Consider the following 19,201-nt stretch of genomic DNA (forward strand, 5'->3'; position numbering starts at 1 on the left):
GGGCGTCATCAGCGGGCGCCGGCGGCCGGGCGCCGCCCTTCCGTTACCATGGCCGGGAGGGGCGGGCGGGGGGCGGCGGTGCCCTCACGGGGGGCGGCCATGGCCCTCACGGGGCGGCGGCAGGGGCAGCGCCGCGGGCAGCGCCTCCCGCAGGTAACGGGGCACGGCGGGGGGAGCGCGGCCCGCTCGCCCTCAGCGGCTGGGGGGCGCCGGGGAGGGATCCTTCCCTGGAATCCCGCTTCCCTGGGATCCCGGGCACGGCAGGCTCAGCATCAGGGGTGAGGTTTCCCGGGGCTGCGCAGTTTGCCAAAGGGTGGGAAGTCCGCGGTGGACTCGAGCTGAAAGGCGCCAAAGTTGGCGGCGTGAAACTCGGGTTGAGGAGGAGAGACAAGGGAGGTTGGAACGCTGTGGGTTTTCTTAGTCCCTGCCCAGATTTGGATCGGGTAGCTTGGAACAATGGGTCAAGGCAGAATAACTTGCGCAGTGACGTTCAGGGTCAGGGGGCTCTGAGCAACCTGAGATGATTGAGGATCACAGAATCGTTAACGTTGGAAAAGACCTCGAAGATCATCGAGTCCAGCCATTAATCCAACATCATCATGTTCACCACTAAACCATATCCCCAGGTGCCACCATCCTCAGGGTGTTTGAACACATCCAGGGATGGTGACTCAACCATTGAAACTTCCTTGTTCAAATACCTGACCTCCCTTTCAGTGAGGAGATTTGTCCTAATATCCAACCTAAATATCTCATGACAGAACTTGAGGCTATGCCCCCTTATTCTGTCACTTGTTACCTGGGAGGAGAGACTGATCCCCACCTGGCTGCAGCCTCCTTTCAGTTGGCTGTAGAGAATGATAAGTTCACCCTGAGCCTCCCTTTCTCCACATGAAGCAATTCCAGTTCCCTCAACTGCTCCTCTAGACTCATCAGCAGCTTTGCCTTTCTCCGGATGCACACCTCAATGTATTTCCTGAATTTAGGGGCCCAGAACTGGACACAGGACTCAAGGCAGCCACACCAGTGCCAAGTTCAGGGAGACAATCACTGCCCTGGTCCTGCTGGCCACACTATTGCTGGCCCAGGCCAGGATGCCATTGCCTACTTGGCCAGCTGGGCACAGCTGGCTCATGTTCAGCTGCTGTCAGCCAGCACCCCCAGGTCCTTTCCCACCCAGCAGCTTTCCAGCCACTCTGTCCTCAGGGTGTAATGCTGCATGAGGTTGTTGTGATGCAAATGCAGGACCTGGCACTCCGTTGAACTTCATACATTTGGCCACAGCCCATCAATCCAGCCTGTGCAGACCCCTCTGCAGAGCCTTCCTGCCCTCAGGTAGAGCAATGCTCCCATCCAACTTGGTGTCATCAAAGATGTACCTGCTCATGGTGGGGAGGCTGGACTAGAGGACCTGTAAAGATCCCTTCTAACCCAAACTCTGTGAAGAGTGTCTTGTTGCTATGCATAAAACTCAACACACAAAACTTGCTGTTGAGCAGTGCTGCAGGTTTTATGGACAAGTAATACAAGAGATTTATTGCAAAGCACCATCTGCACCTACAGCCACCTGACATGAAAGAATGAATTCTAGGGTGCGGTTCCCTTTGTTCCTTGGGCATACCCATGCTTCCACCTTCAGCCTGCATCTTGTGGCAGGTAGGAGTGTACATCTGCTTCCTCAGGCAAAATCTCTGGTCTCTGGCAGCAGCACAGAGGGAAGGAGTTCAGAAGTAGGGACTGTCTGGGGCACAGGTGCTACTCTTGAAAACACAGTGACACATCAGGACCATTGACATTTTGGAGAGAAACATGGGACAGGAAGTCAGCCTGGCTATGACAAAAAGTTGATATCAAATGTCATAGTTGCTGGTTGCTGGGCACTAGCTCAGGAAGTCTCCATCCAGCCCCCAGGGGCTGGGTGTTTTCATTCTCTCTCTGTTCTCCAGTCTCTGTGTTTGGCACTAATTGCCAAATGAGTGTTTACTGCTTAATGACTTCTAAGTCCAGTTTATCCAATTGAGTAGTCATAGAAATGCATTCCATAATAAATCTATTCCTTATGACAGCCATGCTGTTTTGTTACATTCCCTCTGATGCTTGCTCTCTGGAGGAGAAATGTGGATATAGGAAGTGTAAAAATTAATACCCTTAGAAATGTTTTCCATTCTTTAATTTAGAGAGTGGACCAAGCCTCTGAGTATGCTGTCTCTAAAGCTTTTCCCCTTCAAAAGTCAAAGTATCCTCAGGGGCCATGGGACAGCGTGACAAGTTTGGAAACTGTGAAACAGCTGCAAGATCATCATGAGGCCTGTAAGGAAGGTGAGCTAAAACTCTGCTTTCCATAAGCTGCCGAAAATGAGGTGTTCTTCATCCAGCTTTGTGGTTCTGATCTGAACTGGCTCTTGCAAAGCTTGAGTTCACAAGAAACAGTTCGTAGTAAGATGTCTTTCATCTTAAGGAGAAAGGCATAGGAAGGATCAATTGCTGGAGTTAAAGGTAGATCTTTAAGTAGCATACCTAAGAGAAGGATAAACTGTCTCCTGGAAATACTAGGTCAAGACAAAGATGAGAATTGCCCATGAAGACACACTGTATGGTCAAAACCCAGGTAATGGGCTATAGGAAACCAGGTGAAACTACCTGACATATTCCTGATAGCAAGTTAGATGTGCGAATGGAATTGCTCTGTGTATATTTCGCATCTACTAGTAACGATGTGGGTTTTCTTTTGATTCCCATGCAAAATTTTCCTTACTAATTAGCTAACTAAATATTTGTTTTGTAAAGCCTGCAGCCAAAAGTGCTTGCTGAAGTTTGAAAGTAAAGCTGTGGTAGATTTAAAACTCAAAAAGAGGGAAATTATCACCCATCAGTGCTAGAAATACGTCTGCAGTGTAAAAATCTGCTAGGAGACAGGATTTTAATAACGGAGTTAACCATTCTTTTAAGAATCAAAAGTCAGCGTTACAGAATGGGATGATAACATGTCTTAAGTGCATCCACTTCAATACAGGAAGTCAGCTTTTTCACTTGAAATCATCAAGGGTTCAACTAATAGCATGGAATACACTTAGATGCTTACAGTGCACTGTGTGAATGCATTACACAGCACAGTGGCTCCAAAGGAGCTGTCTTTGCTTTGGTGAAAAGCTTTTTTTCCTTTGGTGGAAAGGTTGCTTGCTTTCCTCATGTTTCTTTATTATTTTCTGTTAGGGTTTTCCTTTTTATAGCTACCAATCCCTCAGGATTCTTCAGTTCCTAGGTCAACTGAAATTGTTTTACCTGGAATCCATTATTACAGTACTTAATGGTGTTAACTACATATAGCCCACTTCGCAAAGAAAAGGTATCAATAAGAGAAGTGCCAGAAGGCTTTTAGTCCAGTTACAAGAAGATCACAAATCCCAGTGAAAAAAGTAACCCTTCCCCAAGTGACAAGCTGTTCTCTGCTCTTCTTTCTGCTATCAGATATATTTCCCTGTTTTTGATCTGGCCTGAGAGATTATGAAAGACAATAAAAGTGACTCAAAGGACAACAAACATTAGATTTATGTTTTCTTAAAAAAAAACCACAGGTTTTAAAGAAAGTTTGAAAAAGGCTTTATTACCTCAGAAATACCAGGGAGCATCTTCACTTTGTGTTAGGAGTAGATATTTGTAGCAGCTGCTTGCTCATGTCTGCTGACTGTGTGCCTTTTTAGGTAATGACTCGAACTACAGTGGCTGCTGAAATCCTGGCTCTTTGTCCATCCTCACCACATGGATGCCTGAGGATGACTCTGCTTCTTGTGGGGTTGCTCCTGATGCCTTGCAGTTCACAGCCCTATGTCCTGCTTCAGGAACAGCTTGGCCACCCATGCAGCAAGGCCAGCTGGTTTGTTGAGGCAGCAGACATATGAGCTGACCTTGCTTTTGAGAAGGAACTCTGAAAAAGGAATTATTTCATCTTCCAAAAAAGAATGGAGATGCAAACAGTCCATTGAAGGACTTCATACCCAGTTTTTCATTAGGTGTTTAAGCTCACTGAGGAGTACCACATCCATCATGGGGGCATTCCCATAGATGCAGTCTTAACCCTGAGTCACAGGTGAAATTTGCCACCTGACAGATTTATAATTAGACTTACCAGTTGTTCCTGTGGTACTTGGAAAGGAACTGTAACCTTCTGCTTCCTGTGTAACCTGTACACATGAAGCAAAAGTTTGTCCAAACAGTGGTTCCTTTGAATTTAATGTATGTTGGGCTTGTCTGTACATTTGGAAACCATCTAAGTGTCTGCAAGTGCAGTGGTAAAACATATGAAAGCTATCTAAATTATGAATTACCTCATGTGAATTCCACCTCCTTGATAAATGCTGTAAAATAATCACGAGTGATCTAAATGCCCACAGAACCATAGCTGGAAAAATGAGGTGGAGAAGAATTAATTTGTGACATATTTGACAGGGAAATAGTTTGCCACCTTCACTTCCAGTTCTTTTATACCTCAAGAAGACAAGAACAGAACTATAGCTTTATTCCATGTTCTGTTGCAGATCAGTTTTCAGTCATTACCAGCATGTGATGTAACTATCCCGGAGTATTGCTAGTCTACACTTAGCTGTGTATTTTTTTTAAGCAAGTGAAGTCATCAGTCTCTTTCTTCATGATAGCCCAAGAGCTGCTCAATTCCTGGATGAAGTCCAAACTGCAACTGGAGCTGAGCGATGGAGAAGAGGACGTTGACTCTGTCCTTCAGGAAGAGCCTTCTGCAGCCCCTCTGAAGCATGAGCACTTTGAGGGTGAGAGCAATGCAAAGCAGGCCCTGGTTTCCTCTCTGAGGCTGTGCTGGGGAAGGAGGTCAGGCCTCATGGTTTGTCAGACTGAGAGGTAATAGTTGTTTTGAGGCCAGGACAGTGGACTCAGTAGAAACAATATTACATGTGATGATTTTTGTCTCCCAGCTCTTACAGCATCTTGCTGTAGGGCTGTATAAATGCACCTCGTAAACATTCAGTGTCTCCCTTTGTAAAACATAATTTTTTATTTTTTTGGTGAACAGGTATTTTTGAGGCCTGTCAAGTTTATATAGCCATTTGAAATGCTCAGAGGCAAGACAGTAAAAAATGGATGAAACATTGTTACTGCTCTAGTGTGTTTAATGGGAGACTGATTAAGACTCTGGGGATAAATGGAGTGCAGTCAGTGTGTCTGCATTCATCAGAAATGCATTCACAGTCAGGGGAAGTGATCCCTTTAATTACATTAGGCTTTGTGATCTGAGACAGAAGGGTTTATTCATTTCAGACTAGCCTGAGATAATCTGACTTTCTCATTTCAGACTTGTGCAGCTATCTGGAATGTGAAATGGAAAGTTCTTCTGTCCAGAAATACCTGCAACATCTTTTGCAGAGTGAAGTTGTGAACTGTGGGATAGCAAAACAACTCAGACTTGAAGAGATCAAGGAAAAAAAGAAACTTGAAGATCCACGAGTAATCATGGAGCTCAGACACAAGCAGGTGAGCAGGCAAGGCAGCTCAGTTAAAAGGAATAAGATGGAGGATTATAGGATTAGAGTAAACGCTCAGTGATACCTCCCCAGTATTCTCTCAGAGCCTGCAATAATCTCTGACTTGGAAGCAACTACCCAAAAATATTCTTCCACAGTTCAGCTGAAGCATTACTGCATTTCAATGTGCACATTAGCCATTCAGCAGCAGCTTGCACAGTCAGCTTTCACTAAAACTGTTCAGGTCTTCCCCCTTTTTCTGAAGACTGACAGGAAAAGCTCCCACAGCAGTCAGTTCAGAGTTTGCTCCCATTAAGGAATATTGGTTTAATTTCACCCTCTCACATGGTGCTGGTCAACAGCAGAATCTCTCCAGTCAGTGCCAGCTATGGATAGGGTTTCTTGCTTAATGTGGAAGGTGGATTATGACCCCCCCTGGCAGTGTACAATGAACTTCAAATTCTTCAGCCTTTGGTGTTTGTTTGACTTTTGCCAATTTCCTCCTTCCCAGGTGAAAGAAAACCGAATGAGGCATCAGAGGGCTTTAGAGCTTCAGAGACAAGAAGAGTCCCTGAAGAAAGCTATTTTGTCTGAGGCCAGGCTCCGAGCACAGGAGGAGGATAGAAGGAAGGCCCTACAGGCTAAGAAGGAGGAGGAGGAGATCCAGAGGGAAATGGTGAAGCTGCGAAAGGACATGGCTGAGAAGAAGGATGCCATAGCAAAAGTGTGGAGAATGTAAGAAAGAGGGAGGGCGTGGAGAGATACAAAAAACCACTTACCAGCTCCTTTTTTAAAATGTAAGAGCAGTGGTGATCCCAAACAAAACAGCTGTTATTGTCTCTGAACTCTCCCAAAACCTTTAAGTCCTTTGTTACCAACATCAGTGGCAGAGTTTTTCTTGAGTGGGAAGATGGGCTGAGAATAGTGTTATCCTCCCCTCAGCCATTACAGTATGTGCACTGAATCACAAAGGAGGAGTGTGTTTGCACCACTGTGCATTCTCTCCATCTCTGGCTACGTCCAGTCTTGTTAGCATCTAATGCCACATGGAAGCCAGTACACAGAGAAGAAAAAAATAAAAACATAGTCTGTGTTGAAAGTCTAGCACTTGCAATACTTCCCCTATTAGGAGAGAATAAAGAGCATTCTTGGCTGACAATTCTGCAGAAACATCATTTTTTGCTGAGCTTGGCTTGTCACAGAGATATCACTTCTAGGGATACCATTTATTTACTTAGGCTGCCCTGAGATCCTAAATCTTCTCATACAAATGCTTTGATGAAATATTTACTGAAATGATTTACTATTTTCTTCTGCCTTCTATATTAGGAAATGCTCCAGACTGTTTAATCTCTGGGACCCCAAACCATTACAGAGGTGGTTATTAAGAAGGCCAAGTTAAAATAAAATAATCAGCAGCTTTCTAAGCTGTAGAGGTGGTTCTCTTAGAATTGGCCAAAAAGAGAAGGTATTAGATTGTATATGATTATATTAGATCTGTATGTTTGTTGACTTTGCAGGAAGGGGAAGAGACAAGAACAAACTCAGAAGCTGTCAGTGCAGGAGGTGCCTGTTACTGTGTCACCACCCCTGGTCCCAAAGAGAGAAGAGCAAGGAGAGGAGAAACAGAGAAGGACTGAGGAGCTGCTGTGCTGGATTCACACCAGTAAGCAGAGAGTGAGCATCACCCTTCTTTGTCTGAGACTGAGCTACCTGCCCTTGGCTACCATTTGCAAAACTGAAGTAAAAAGTCCTGGTGATGCAGAAGTTCTTACTTTTTCCAAGACCTCCTGATACCAGGAAAGTAGGAGAGCAGGGCAAAAAGTATTTTGTAAGACTAGGAGCAAGAAGTCCTGAGGTGCCAGCCACAGTGGGCCTGTGCCTCAAGTGTACTCAGTGAGACATTTCACTTAGAATTGTGGAAAAGACGTGGCTCTCAATACAAATGAGAACAAAAAGGCTTCTCCAATCAAGAAATAAGGAGATGTACAGAGGATGCAGTGGAGTGAGGTTTGTTTTCCCTTGAGGAAGGAAGTAAAAGGGGAAAGTGGCAGAAAAAAGGCCTGAGAAGCCCTAATTGTATGTGTGGGAAGGTGTTTTAAAGATTGCTTTGCAGAGCCTAGTTCAGGAACAAGGAAAGCAAAATGCTGCAGCCTGGGATGAATTTTGAGCTGTGTCTGAGAGCTGATGCAAGCCAGCACATCCACAGTAACAGGTTCCTCAAGGGTCCCCTTCTACTGGGTGCAGTAGAATATTCTGTGTTACTGCAACAGCTCTTTTGAGGCAAACAAATGTCAATAATTCCTAGTAGGAACCACTTTGTGTTACCTTTATTATTCTGGTCCCATGGTCAGCTCTGGGTTAAACATGTGTCAAATACTGGCAGCTATAGAGTGATCTTTCAGTATTGAATAATTTTATATGGGCAGTCTCAGCAAAGGGAATAAATTTCCTGAGTGTAGGTATAAATGCCATCCATCACATAATGTTTTTAATTAATAGACCAGTCATCATTGTTGATGTCTATATACCTATATCTAGGGTTTTTTCAGCAGAAGAATCCCATAGCTTTTATGGTGATTCTCCTCACAGCTCAATCGACCTACCCATCTGCTGGATTTGAGCTTGGCTGCTGTTTAGCAGTACACAACCTCTCTCCAGCACAGCCTAAGCTGTGAAGATAAGCCTGAATTAAACCACAGAACAATTCAGGACTGGCATAATGTGAGAAGCCACAGCTTGGCTGAGCTAAGCAATAGTGACATTTTGATTACTTTCCTAAAGCAGAAAGAAACAGCTAATGCATTGACTTTTTGTAAGTCTCCATTTGAAGATTTCAGTGAGAGAGGAATGCAATTAACACAAGACACTATGACAAAAGGGGAACAGCAGAGTCCTGTGAGTTGACCCACTTGGAGGATCAAAATGAACAGTGTCTGCAGTGACAGGGCTAGAATTATGGGGTAGATTAGATAGCAAATTGCTGCTCTGTACAATGTAAATTACTCCCAAAGGCACTGAGTCTAATTACACAATAGGGGAAAGGTTTGGCTTCTTGCTGGAACAAGGATGAGCTGAGGCCGTGTCATAAATTCACTCTAGGAAGAGTCTTGATTTTTGTCTATGTTAAAAAAAAAAAAGCAGCACTTCTTCACAGATGTGTTCTTACCCTGTAGCATCTTAGACGTTTTCTAGATTTGAAAATATTTTCGTTTAAGAAATTCTACGTTTCTCACCCATTTCATTCCTTTACACTAAGTGTATTTCACTCCAAAGCATAGAGCCCCATGATATGATATCTCTTTCTAGACCCTTTCTGATTTTTGTAGAAGACCTGTAAATGCTATGCATTACTGGTTTTTTTTAATCCTCGAGGTAATTATTGAAAATGAGGATTTTTAAAAGAATCTTGAACAGAAATGTCAGAATAGGCAAAGGGTGGAGAGGATCAGCATTTGTGTGACAGGTTGTATGTTGCTTATTGGTTTTCTGAAACTCTCCTATGCAGTGCTTGCAACGACATTTCTCTGCTTGGCTGAAAATCATTCTGGAGCACAGAATTAAAATGGAAAAAGCCAGAGCCCTTGCTGACTGGAGATGCCAACTAAAGGCCCTGCGAGCTTGGAGAAACTATACTTGGGCCCAGAAAGTAGAGCAGGAGACACAGCAATGGGAAGTTCATCTCCAAGATCAAAACAGGTAGTGCCCCTTTACTGTGGAATTCCTCCTACTGCAGCTGTACTTGGGCAGAGCAGTGATCAGGGACTGTAAAAGGAGCTTGTCAGTTATCCAGCAGGAGGGAAACAGCAGCTTTTTGAGAAAATTGCTGCACTGCCTGCAGTCTGCCAGAGGCGTTATGGCACAGATGAAAAGGAGGAGAGATATAAACAAGAGTGCTTTCCAGCAAGCCTGTGTCTCAGTCTCTCTGTAGGTATCTTTCCTAGAAATCTCACCCTGGCTTGCTCTGGACTCCAGAGAATAGGAGTTGCCAAATTTACTCCTGATTAATATATATGCTGTTTCAGTAGAAGTATAGCAGAGATCATTTTGGCCACTGTCTTTCATTAAGGATGCTGTTGGATGAATTCCCTCTCATCCAGAGAAAATACTGTTCTTGCAGGTGTCTGGCAGACTTTCAGTGGTGAGACACTGCCACTTCCCCATATGCAGCTGGCCAGGGAACATGATGCCTCTTTTGCAGCTATCCTGCATCCCAGAGATGACACAGGAAATTGCAAAGTGTGAACTAGGGAAACTGAATGCAAAACAGCAGGCATCCTTTCTGCCCTCCCACTCCTCCTTGGGGGAGCTCTGTACAACTTCAGAGGGCCTTCAGACTTAAGCAACAAAAAGACTCAGGAAATGATGTGGCTTCATGCCTGAGCAGAAGCCTCACTCCTGCCATGACACAAATGCTTTGTTCACGCAGGAAAACCCAACTGGCTGTGGAGCATGACCAGCGACGGCTCCTGCGCTGCTGCTTTCTGGCCTGGCAGCACTGGAGCCAAGAGGAAAAGGAAAAGCGGGAGCTGCAGATCAAGAGGGAGCAGACAAAGAGAAAGATGGAACAGCTGCTGGAGGCTGTGTCACTGGGGAAGGGTGGGGACAGGCCACTGAAGGTTAACAAGCCTGGGACAGCAAAAGTAAATCATCAAGATTTACAGCAAGACAAGGTAAGTCCTTTCCATGTAGTGTTGTCTGTTGGCATCATGGAACTCTCAGAAAGTGCTTACTTTCTGCAGTCTAAAATAAAAATAAAGAGTACATTGCCCCAGAGGAAAGCTTCTTTCCCAGGGTGACCCCCAAATACCTGCTGCAACTGTTCAGGAGAGAAGTCTAAAAATCAGAGACAAATGTGAAGGACGATGGATGAGTTTTAAAAATAATCTCTAGTGCTGCCAAAGAACAACCCTTCATGTACTCTGAGTCGCAATGAGCATCCCACCCCCAGATCACTTTTACTGAGAGATTAGTTACATCTTTGATGCCAGCTTAGACTTAAAAAGAATAACTTGACTGCATGACAAGAGATATTTTTCATGACAGTACAGCTCTCCAGCTTTTAAGTATGGGGAAAAAAATAAGGTCGTCACTGGCTGTTTCAGGATAATGCACATCACAAAGAAGTAAGAGAGGAGAATCAGAGGTTGCTTCTTTAAATTGTTATTTGTCAGGTTGGATCCTGACTTTCCTTTCCCTACAAAACCTGTACTACAGCAGTATCCTGATGTCAGTACTAGAGCTCACACACACATATTACATGTCAAGCTTTCTGTTTGCTTAAGTGTAATCAAAAATTGATTTCATTCAGTGCTTATACTATCCTAGTAGGCCCATGTTTTTCTTCCACTGCACGGGTAGAATTTTTGCTGAAGGAATGGGACTGAATTTAGGGCTTGACCTAGGAAAGCAGACCTTATAGGTGATGCCTCTTCAGACAAAGAGCAATGTGTCAGAAAAGGTGCAGCCTCATTCACCACTGTGCACCTGTTTCATGGTAACATTCATCAAAGCTGCAAAAGAGGCATGAGGAAGCAGCACCTTGTAGACTTCCCTTCCATCTAAAAGGGGACAGTTCAGAAGATGAGCTCTGTAGATCACTTCAACAGCTGTTTTTAATTTTACTCCCCATCTGAGTGCTGAGCGGGGACAACACAGTCTGAAAGGGAGTGTGCTAAGCCCTGAGACATGAGCTGTCTGTCCTATGATGTGCACCCTAACAAAATAGTCAGGATGTATTCCTACCAGAGCTCTTGCCTGATCAGGATTTCTTCCTCCTGGTGAAATGGCACTCAGCTCCTTAAGAGTTCTTTCCCAGAGCCTCCCATTTTGTGCCTAACGGGGCCCCTCTGGCCTGACTGGATAAAGATTGCATAGCTGAGATTACCCTGCTTCTCAGGCATCTCGCTAGATTTGCATTAAGAAAACACTATGCAGGAAGGGTAGAAGGGTGCTTAGTTTTAATCAATGCCAAATTTTCCTCATTTCTTTTTTTTTTTTCCCTAGCCAACTGAAACTTGCCTCATACAGAAAGAGCCTGATCAGACCAGAGACCAGCCTTGTTGGGATGTTGTTCACACATCTCATTTCTCCAGAAACCCCAGATTTGCCTGGGAGATTACCATAAAACATGCAGCCCTGAGTGTCCAGGACCAGGCTATGTCCAGGAATCAAATAGCCACTGTCCTCCAGCAGTTTCAGGAACTCAGGCCAAAGACATCTCCTGCTTATGGTAGCCGTTTTGAGCATCGTCACGTCTTCCAGCAACGTGTGATTGAGAAGCAGAGGCAGCAGCTTCAGAAACAGCAAGAGCTGATCCTTAAACTGCAGGAAAATCAGGAGCTGAGCAGAGATAAAGAAGAGGCAGCACAAGCTATGGCTCTAACCCAGACATTTAACAATTCTGTTTCTCAAACCGGGGAGGAAAAACAATCCAGATGCAAGAATACAAGTCCTTTGAGGTACATGCCCTCAATAAAGCAGGGTCAGTTAGTCATCATGTCCCATTCCCACTCAAGTTGAGCCAGAATTTGTCAGGGACATTTCGGTCATGGTAGTGCTATCTGCTGTTCCTGTCACCTGTGACTTAGCCTGAAGGGAAGTATCAGACTGGCCATAGTCCTCTCTCCTCCCTTTTTGCAGTGGCTTGACACCAGGTGATCCATACAGGATCCACTTAGAAACAGCAACACCAGCATCACCCTTAGTAGCAGCTAGGATCTGTTTAGTCATAAAGAGAAGAGAGCATCTTCCTCCATATTTCTGACCATGCAGCAGCCCTGGAACTCAGTTCCTTTGCAAGGATGCATCATCAGTCCCCTTTCAAGCAGAAGAAAGGTGTATCAGGGTTAATGGAGCACAGTGGAGAACAGAAGCTACAGGGCCATAGGTGGTAGGTGTAAGACATAGTTTGACCATATTCACTGAAGAATTTCCTTACTCTTTTCTTTTGTAGCCCACCTGATTCTCATGGGCCAGAAAACATAAAGGCAGCAGCATCAGGCAGGAGGCCCTCCAGCCGGCTGACCTCACCTCATCCTATACTGAAAGGTATTGTTCTAGATAGCAAAGACCATTCCAGACCATTTTTCTCAACAGCTTATCTGGAAATGTCTCTCCTTGCCTCAGCTTTGCTAGCTGATGATCTTATGCAAGTAAAATTCTGCACCCTCTTTCCCAGTGTGCTGAGTGCTGCGAGAGGCTGAGCTGTTTTCCTGAGTCAGGCACCTGTAAAACCTGGGACACTGCAAACCCCTCATGTCCACGCTTAGTACAGTGTTGTGGCAGTTACTGCTGACACCTGTGGTTGTCTCTGCTGAGCAAGAATCAGAGAAACTGTGCAGGGTTTTTTGCCATTAGTCTCATTCTCTTTGCTATGCATCCAAGTAACACTTAAACTGGCCAGTCATTTTCATCCAAGTTTGACAGAAGGGTTGAGATTTCAAAGGGAATTAAGTGCCTAGCCAAGGTTTTGTGAGACAACAGTAGCCAGGCTAGAGAAGAAACTCCAGACTCCTGCCTTTTGTGAGTGATCTCCCCTTCTCTGGCCACACTGGAACAGTGTATACACAATAAAAATACAACATGGCCTTTTAATCAGTAAATTAGGATCGTGTTTTGTTATATCCCATATATAGTCAAGTCAAGTTCTTCTGTATCAATGCAGAGTGACAGTCTGCATGAAAGGTTGTCTGGAATTTAATCATTGTGATGTTTCAATAGTTTTGGGATCACCAGACCTTTTTGGCTGTGATAGTCAGGCATTAATAGTTGTCTTTCACTACCTGTGCTCAGCTCCAATAGTACCTAGTCCAAGCCATCATTCACCCTGGTTTGCCTGAACTTTGTACACCTTGGAGACAGCAAGCATATTTTTCACAGCATTCAAGTGCTTGTGTTTAAAGATCCCAAAAAAAATTCAATGAGGAAGTTACCACTGAAAGATTTTCCCTTGGCAGAGAGACAGCTGAGAGGAGAAAAGAATCTGAGGAAACTTACTGTGTTCAAAACACTTCAATGCCTCCCAGTTATTGATTGCTCCAGCTTGTGCTTTGTTTGCAACTGCAGAGGAAGCAAGCACAGGTTCCCAACTCTTCTGCATGTTATGTGTGTGTAACACCTTTGCTGATGGCCAGCAAGATCACTGCAGTGCAATTTATCTTCCAAAAGAAGCATTAAGCAGTAGTTTCTTACTACTGGTACCAAGTACCTGGATGTCACTGTGACAATGACGCTTTCTGTCATAAAATGGCTTTTCAATAAGCAGTTAGAGCTTACTGGAGACCTCATAGCAATTGCTGCTAAATCATGTGCCCTGTGCCTCAGCCCTCAATCAGGAAAGGCAGGGACAAACCCTCTGAACACAACTTCTTTCATAACTGAGCCTCATGGCTGTGACTGTCAACCAGTCAGGGTGGAGTGAATGTAATTGCCATGGTCCTGAGTCATCTCACAAACGTTTATAGGTTTCTTGCTCATGACTCTGCTGGCCATAAGAGGCAGCAGAAGGCAAGTCCCTTTGTGCTGGCATTGCCAGGGCAGTGGGGGCCTGGCGTAGAATGATGCTGTCATCCTTGTTCACCAAACTTCTGCCATTACACCATAGCTCATTTCCACTAAGCGTTATGTCCTCTGTTTCTGTAGGGATGGAGGAGAGAGCCATTCAGCGGGCAGAGCAGAGGAGGAAACTAGAAGAAGCCAAACAACGAAAAGCAGAGGAAAAATTGGTAAGGGAAGCAGAAAATAAAGCGTCTTTCACATCTTTCCAGTTACAAGGAATGCTGATTTAACCCCAGAGTCAGGGACCAAGAAAAGGCCCTTTATCCAAAGCAGGAGTTTTGTGACTTGTGAGAAAGCAAAAGTCCATCACATATCAAAAGTAGTTACTGCTGGTCTTGCAGCACCAGCCCTGCTGTATCATAGGCAGACACTTCATCTTGCAGTTGCAGTTCTAGAAGCAGCCTCCCTTACCGCCCCCCAACACTTTCTTCACACCTACCCCATGACTGTAACTTGTCTTTGCTGAGAATGATAAGGCTGGAAGTGCACACAGAGATCCACTTGATAGGACCTGGCAGTGGTGGGGTTTCTCTCCCTGCCTTTCCTCTCTGGTCACATTCAGCTTGAGGACATGCAGTCTCGCCTAGTAAAAATCTGCATCTTTCTAGCAAATCCCTGCTGAAGAGGGAAGATACTAACAATGTATAGTTAATCCACAAATTCTGTGATACACATCCAACAGAGGAGCCTTCTTCACTTCAGGTATTAAACTGTTACTGAAAACATTGCTAGTAAGTTGCATTAGGATTAGAAAGTGTGATCTTCAGTGTTTGGGCAAACTAAATGTTTGGGTGCCTGTAATGCTGCTTTGCATGTAGAAATGAAACTTGAGAGCAGAGCCCAGGGATTCAGAACTGACTTCAGTAATCAAGTTCTCAAAAAATGACTTGGTGTATGGTTTACATTTTTTTAAAGGAAGAGTGGACAAACACTATAACTTAGGGCAAAGAAAGATAAACATATAGAAAAAAATAGATAGGTATAGATATGTATAGGTAGTGAAAAGGACAGTCCCTCCTTTCTGTCCCTTCCACAGTTCACTGTTGAGCACAGATCACGTCTAGTATGTCACAAAGTCTGCTTCATTCTGGGGTTTCAGGTGGTATCAATACTAGAGGAATACTAGGACTAGAGGAATACTAGGAAAGTTTAAAGATCTGTGTTCATGGAAAAGGTCACATGAACCAAATTCAATTTCACCTTTCTCCATTTGAAGGCCCAGCTGAAGGCTGAAGCAGAAGCACTACAGAGGAAGAAGGCTGAGGAAAAGGAAGCACAACGGGAAAAGCGCCGGGAGGAGAGAAAGCAGCAGAAGCTGGTGACCAATGCCTGACCTGTTTATTCCCCTTTAGCAGGGATAGGGAAGAAGATCCATTACCCACTGGTACTCAGTCAGCAGCCACAAAAATGTGAACTGAAGGTCTTCACGGGTAGAGCAGAGTTCCACAGCACAGCACCCACAATACACACTCACGGTCTTCCCCCTTTCTGGCAACATTAGGTGAAGGGCTGTGTCCCAAATGTGCTATGAAGTATATGCTGTGTGTCTCCTCAGCAGGACTAGAGGTCCCAGCTGCTGGACATTCTCTGCTGGGATACAGCCACATAAGCCCCCAACAGTCACAGCATGTTCAGTCTACTCTCAGGCTTCTTCCACGCTTGTCACCCCTCCAATGTACACAGTGATACCAGTCACAAACACATGATTCAAAAGTAAACAAGCCTGGCAGCTGTAGCAAGGGCAGCTATTCCACCTAAAGAATAGAAGCATCCTCTCCTTGGAGCTAACTTAGGAATATCTGAACTTCATTATTGTTACTTGGAAATGAGCTGTCCTGATAACCCAAATAGCACATTTGAAATCCTACAGGAATTCAACCTACAGCTGTTCTACTTGAGTGTTTTAGAATGTTTGACCTTCATCCCTGAATGTCAGTCAAAAGTAATGTTATACACTTATGTAATACCTACATCCCTCCCCTACTGTTTAGGCTAGATTAAGTGGTAGGGTCCATGCATAAACTCAGAATCCTTTTTGGACGTATTTTGGACATCAAAGGAGGTTCCTGCTACATCAGCACTTGTGATAGCCACAGATGGCATGTCTGCTACAGTAACACCAAACTGCGGTGTTGATGCACAGCCCAAGGGAATGTCCAGAAATACCATCATCTCCCAGGAGATTTTTCAACACGGTTTGCTTTAGAACACAAGTTCTACTATGTGGGGTCATGTCTGGCATGCAGTGCTAAAGATGATGCAGATCCCTGTTTCCTGTTTGGTCAGAACCTCCAGCTCCAATATGATAATCTGTTCTCATTGCTTAACATCTTCTTTATCCTGAGGGAATTAAAACTACCGCTTTTTGTATTGCAGAAAGAACTAGAGAAGCAGAGGAGGCTGGAGAAAGAGCAGCAGCTCCAGAAAAAGGCTAGAGATCACTATGAGAAGGTCCTCCTCAGAAAGCTGGGAATAGTGCCATGGAAAAGGCTGAGGGAGCAAGCCAAGGAAAACCTAGTGGTAAGTGCTCAGGGTAAAGGAAATGACCGGTGCCATAGAAGGAAAGGAAAAAGAATAGATGCAGCACTTAGCAGAAGCCTTAATAGGCTTTTAGGCCAGGTAGAGATGGAAAAGCAAAAAGTCTCTCTGCATACCCTGCACTATATTAGTTCTTGAAATCAGCCCATCTGACAATAATCGTGAAAGCCATTAAAAACCCCGCAGGGATGGCATCCTCATTTATAGCTGATTAAACAGAAAATAAAAGTAAAAATAAAAAGGAAAAAAAATTAAAGTTATATGACATGTACCTGCCAGTTCTCTTACTCCACAGCAAAGGTAATCAGTGAGATAGCACCAAGAACTTTAGCTGCAGGGGTTAACCCCAGCCTATCATCAGGGCTTTCCCTCTCTCTGAAGTTGCTGGTACAGAGTGGGCCATTGCTAATGGCAGGACACTACAGGTGACATTCCAGCAATCTATTCCATCCTGGCCCTATCCTCAGTGCAGAACAGTGGATGGCAGCTTCTGAGACCTCGATGCAGGAGTATTGCTAATGAAACATTTCCGCACATGACTGAGTCAGCATCCCTTGTCAGAGGGAGACTGATAACACTCAGCCATATCCTGAAGATCTAGCCAGAGCCCAGGGCTAAATTGGAAAGCTTCCATTTAAGTCACTGGAACTGGAGCTACTCACAGTACTTCACCAAATGCACACAGGCCTCCAGCTGCGAGGAAGTAGATGGATACAAGCTGTTCCGTATGTCCACCCTGCTGGTCAGCATTATGGACAGGGTTGGACTAAGCTGTTAAAGGCCATAGCTCTGCTCCTCTCACAATCAGTTAAACTGAGCATCACATTCAAAAGGGTATTCTCTAGAAGTGATGCAGCAGTGGCCTGGTAGAGAGACTGGTCTTGTTCCTTATACTGACCCCTCTTTGTGGGATCCTGTAAGTTATTCCAGCTGTCAGAAATCTGGGTTTGGGGAGGGGGGCAAAAGCTGAGAGGATTTTCTAATGCATCCAGTTTTCTGTGGCTTTATACTTAGGTAGTCACCAGTTCAAGTAACCAGCTGCTGTCTGTGCTGTCTTCACTCAGGTGGCACAAAGGCACCACAGCTTGGGCCTGCAGAGGAAATGCCTGATGACTTGGCTGCAGGACACTCAGCAGAGTCTCAGGGAGAAGATGTCTCGGGCTGAGGACTTCTATTCCTATATGTTACTGAGAAGGGGCCTCAGGAACTGGCTAAAGGTTGGCCTGCACCACAGTGGAGAAATGCTACCAAGAGAGCTGGCTGCTGCCACACTTTCCCCCTACCACAGTGCCAATTCACTCACCTGTAGCACAACCTTTGTAGAGTTAAGCTATCCCCATTCCAGCAATATTATTCTCTTCTTCAGGGACCTTCTGTCAGCTCCTCCTCTCCATCACTCTCTTCCACCCAGAATTTTCTCCTAGACACTGCTCCTCCACCATCTACTCTCTCACCCTGCTCCCTGCTGATTTTCCTCCACTCCTGTGCCCATTACCCTTCACTACCACAATCTCAGCACTGTTCTGTTTCTATTTATTAGGCCAGAGGTTGAGAGAGAAAAGAAAAAAGCATTCTCACCTATTTCTTTGTCCCCTTCCCCAGTGCATGGATTATCTCTCCACTCAGGAGGAGAGAGCAAGTACCTTCCACACAGTCTGCCTCATGAAGAAGTACTTCTGGGCATGGTCTGATCATACCATGGAGGAAAAAAGGGCCTTACGGGAGAGGCTGAAGATTGCTGCTGAACACTGTAACAAGTAAGTATATGCCCTTACCAGCAGTTCTTTTTACTTCAGTGTAATATACCATGTAGATTATTTTAGGAACTACTTTTGACAGGTCAGCTGCTCCCCAGGAACATGTGAAACAGGTTCTATACTGCTGGTGTTTTGCTTCTGTGAGATGCCCAGACAGCATCAGCAGAGGTTTATGCTAAGTTTCCATGCAGCCTGGAAAAGAAAGTGTAATGGCACCCTTCACAGGACTTCTAAATCTAAAAAAAAAAGGGAATACAGTGAAAGCCTAAGTAAGGATAAGTAGCTGAAACTTTCTAAGCTGATTAACAGATCTGGCCATGCAGCTTCTGCTAAAAGCTGCCTTAGTAAAATCTTTAAGTACAATTATAGCAAGGCAAATGATTGTGTAGGAATTACATAGTACTTTTTTGTCCACAGCAGATGATTTAGTTCACAAATCCAAAGTTGATCAACTAGAAATCCTACTTAAGGAGTCTTTACATTTATGCCATCACCAGCCTGACTTGGCAGCAAAAACTAGAGCAGTCAGTTCTACCAACCATGACTGGAGCTGGACACACCCAGTCCTCTCCTTGTCCCATAAAATGCATTCTAGCAGGAAGAAAAAGGTATTGTCAAAGTTCAGCAAAAAACAGAAGTTTGTTCACCTGCCTCACCATGGAATCATGGTAGCTGCATGCAGTCATGAATAGGCTGTGCCTGTGTACAGCCCCTGTGGGAGCTGCAGCACCTTGGAGGAAGAATCAAGTTCACCTCTTGTGTGGTAGAGCAAACCTGTTCTAGCTTGCTGCATCAGTAAGTTGTGAATAGTGCACAACGTAGCATTTAACAAGCCAGCAAACTAGAGGAGCCAGGGGA

The 19,201-nt window shown here is 44.7% G+C and overlaps 1 protein-coding gene across 2 annotated transcripts in view; it reads left to right on the forward strand.

The window, feature by feature from the left end:
• Window positions 1-19,201, forward strand: part of CCDC191 (coiled-coil domain containing 191) — a 24,259-nt gene continuing 5,058 nt past the window's right edge. For both annotated transcript variants that reach the window (XM_085071029.1, XM_085071038.1), the window contains exons 1-15: window positions 1-153; window positions 2,178-2,319; window positions 4,653-4,781; window positions 5,321-5,499; window positions 6,001-6,224; window positions 7,010-7,166; window positions 8,998-9,188; window positions 9,919-10,162; window positions 11,496-11,950; window positions 12,445-12,539; window positions 14,133-14,215; window positions 15,265-15,366; window positions 16,425-16,568; window positions 17,651-17,803; window positions 18,189-18,343. In XM_085071029.1, coding sequence (XP_084927155.1) covers window positions 49-153; window positions 2,178-2,319; window positions 4,653-4,781; window positions 5,321-5,499; window positions 6,001-6,224; window positions 7,010-7,166; window positions 8,998-9,188; window positions 9,919-10,162; window positions 11,496-11,950; window positions 12,445-12,539; window positions 14,133-14,215; window positions 15,265-15,366; window positions 16,425-16,568; window positions 17,651-17,803; window positions 18,189-18,343 — 2,558 coding nt within the window. In that variant the 5' untranslated portion in view covers window positions 1-48. The remainder of the gene's footprint in view (window positions 154-2,177; window positions 2,320-4,652; window positions 4,782-5,320; window positions 5,500-6,000; window positions 6,225-7,009; window positions 7,167-8,997; window positions 9,189-9,918; window positions 10,163-11,495; window positions 11,951-12,444; window positions 12,540-14,132; window positions 14,216-15,264; window positions 15,367-16,424; window positions 16,569-17,650; window positions 17,804-18,188; window positions 18,344-19,201) is intronic.

This window comes from Lichenostomus cassidix, chromosome 1 (assembly GCF_008360975.1).
Source record: "Lichenostomus cassidix isolate B80296 chromosome 1, HeHo_3.0, whole genome shotgun sequence".
NCBI classification, from domain to species: Eukaryota; Metazoa; Chordata; class Aves; order Passeriformes; family Meliphagidae; genus Lichenostomus; species Lichenostomus cassidix.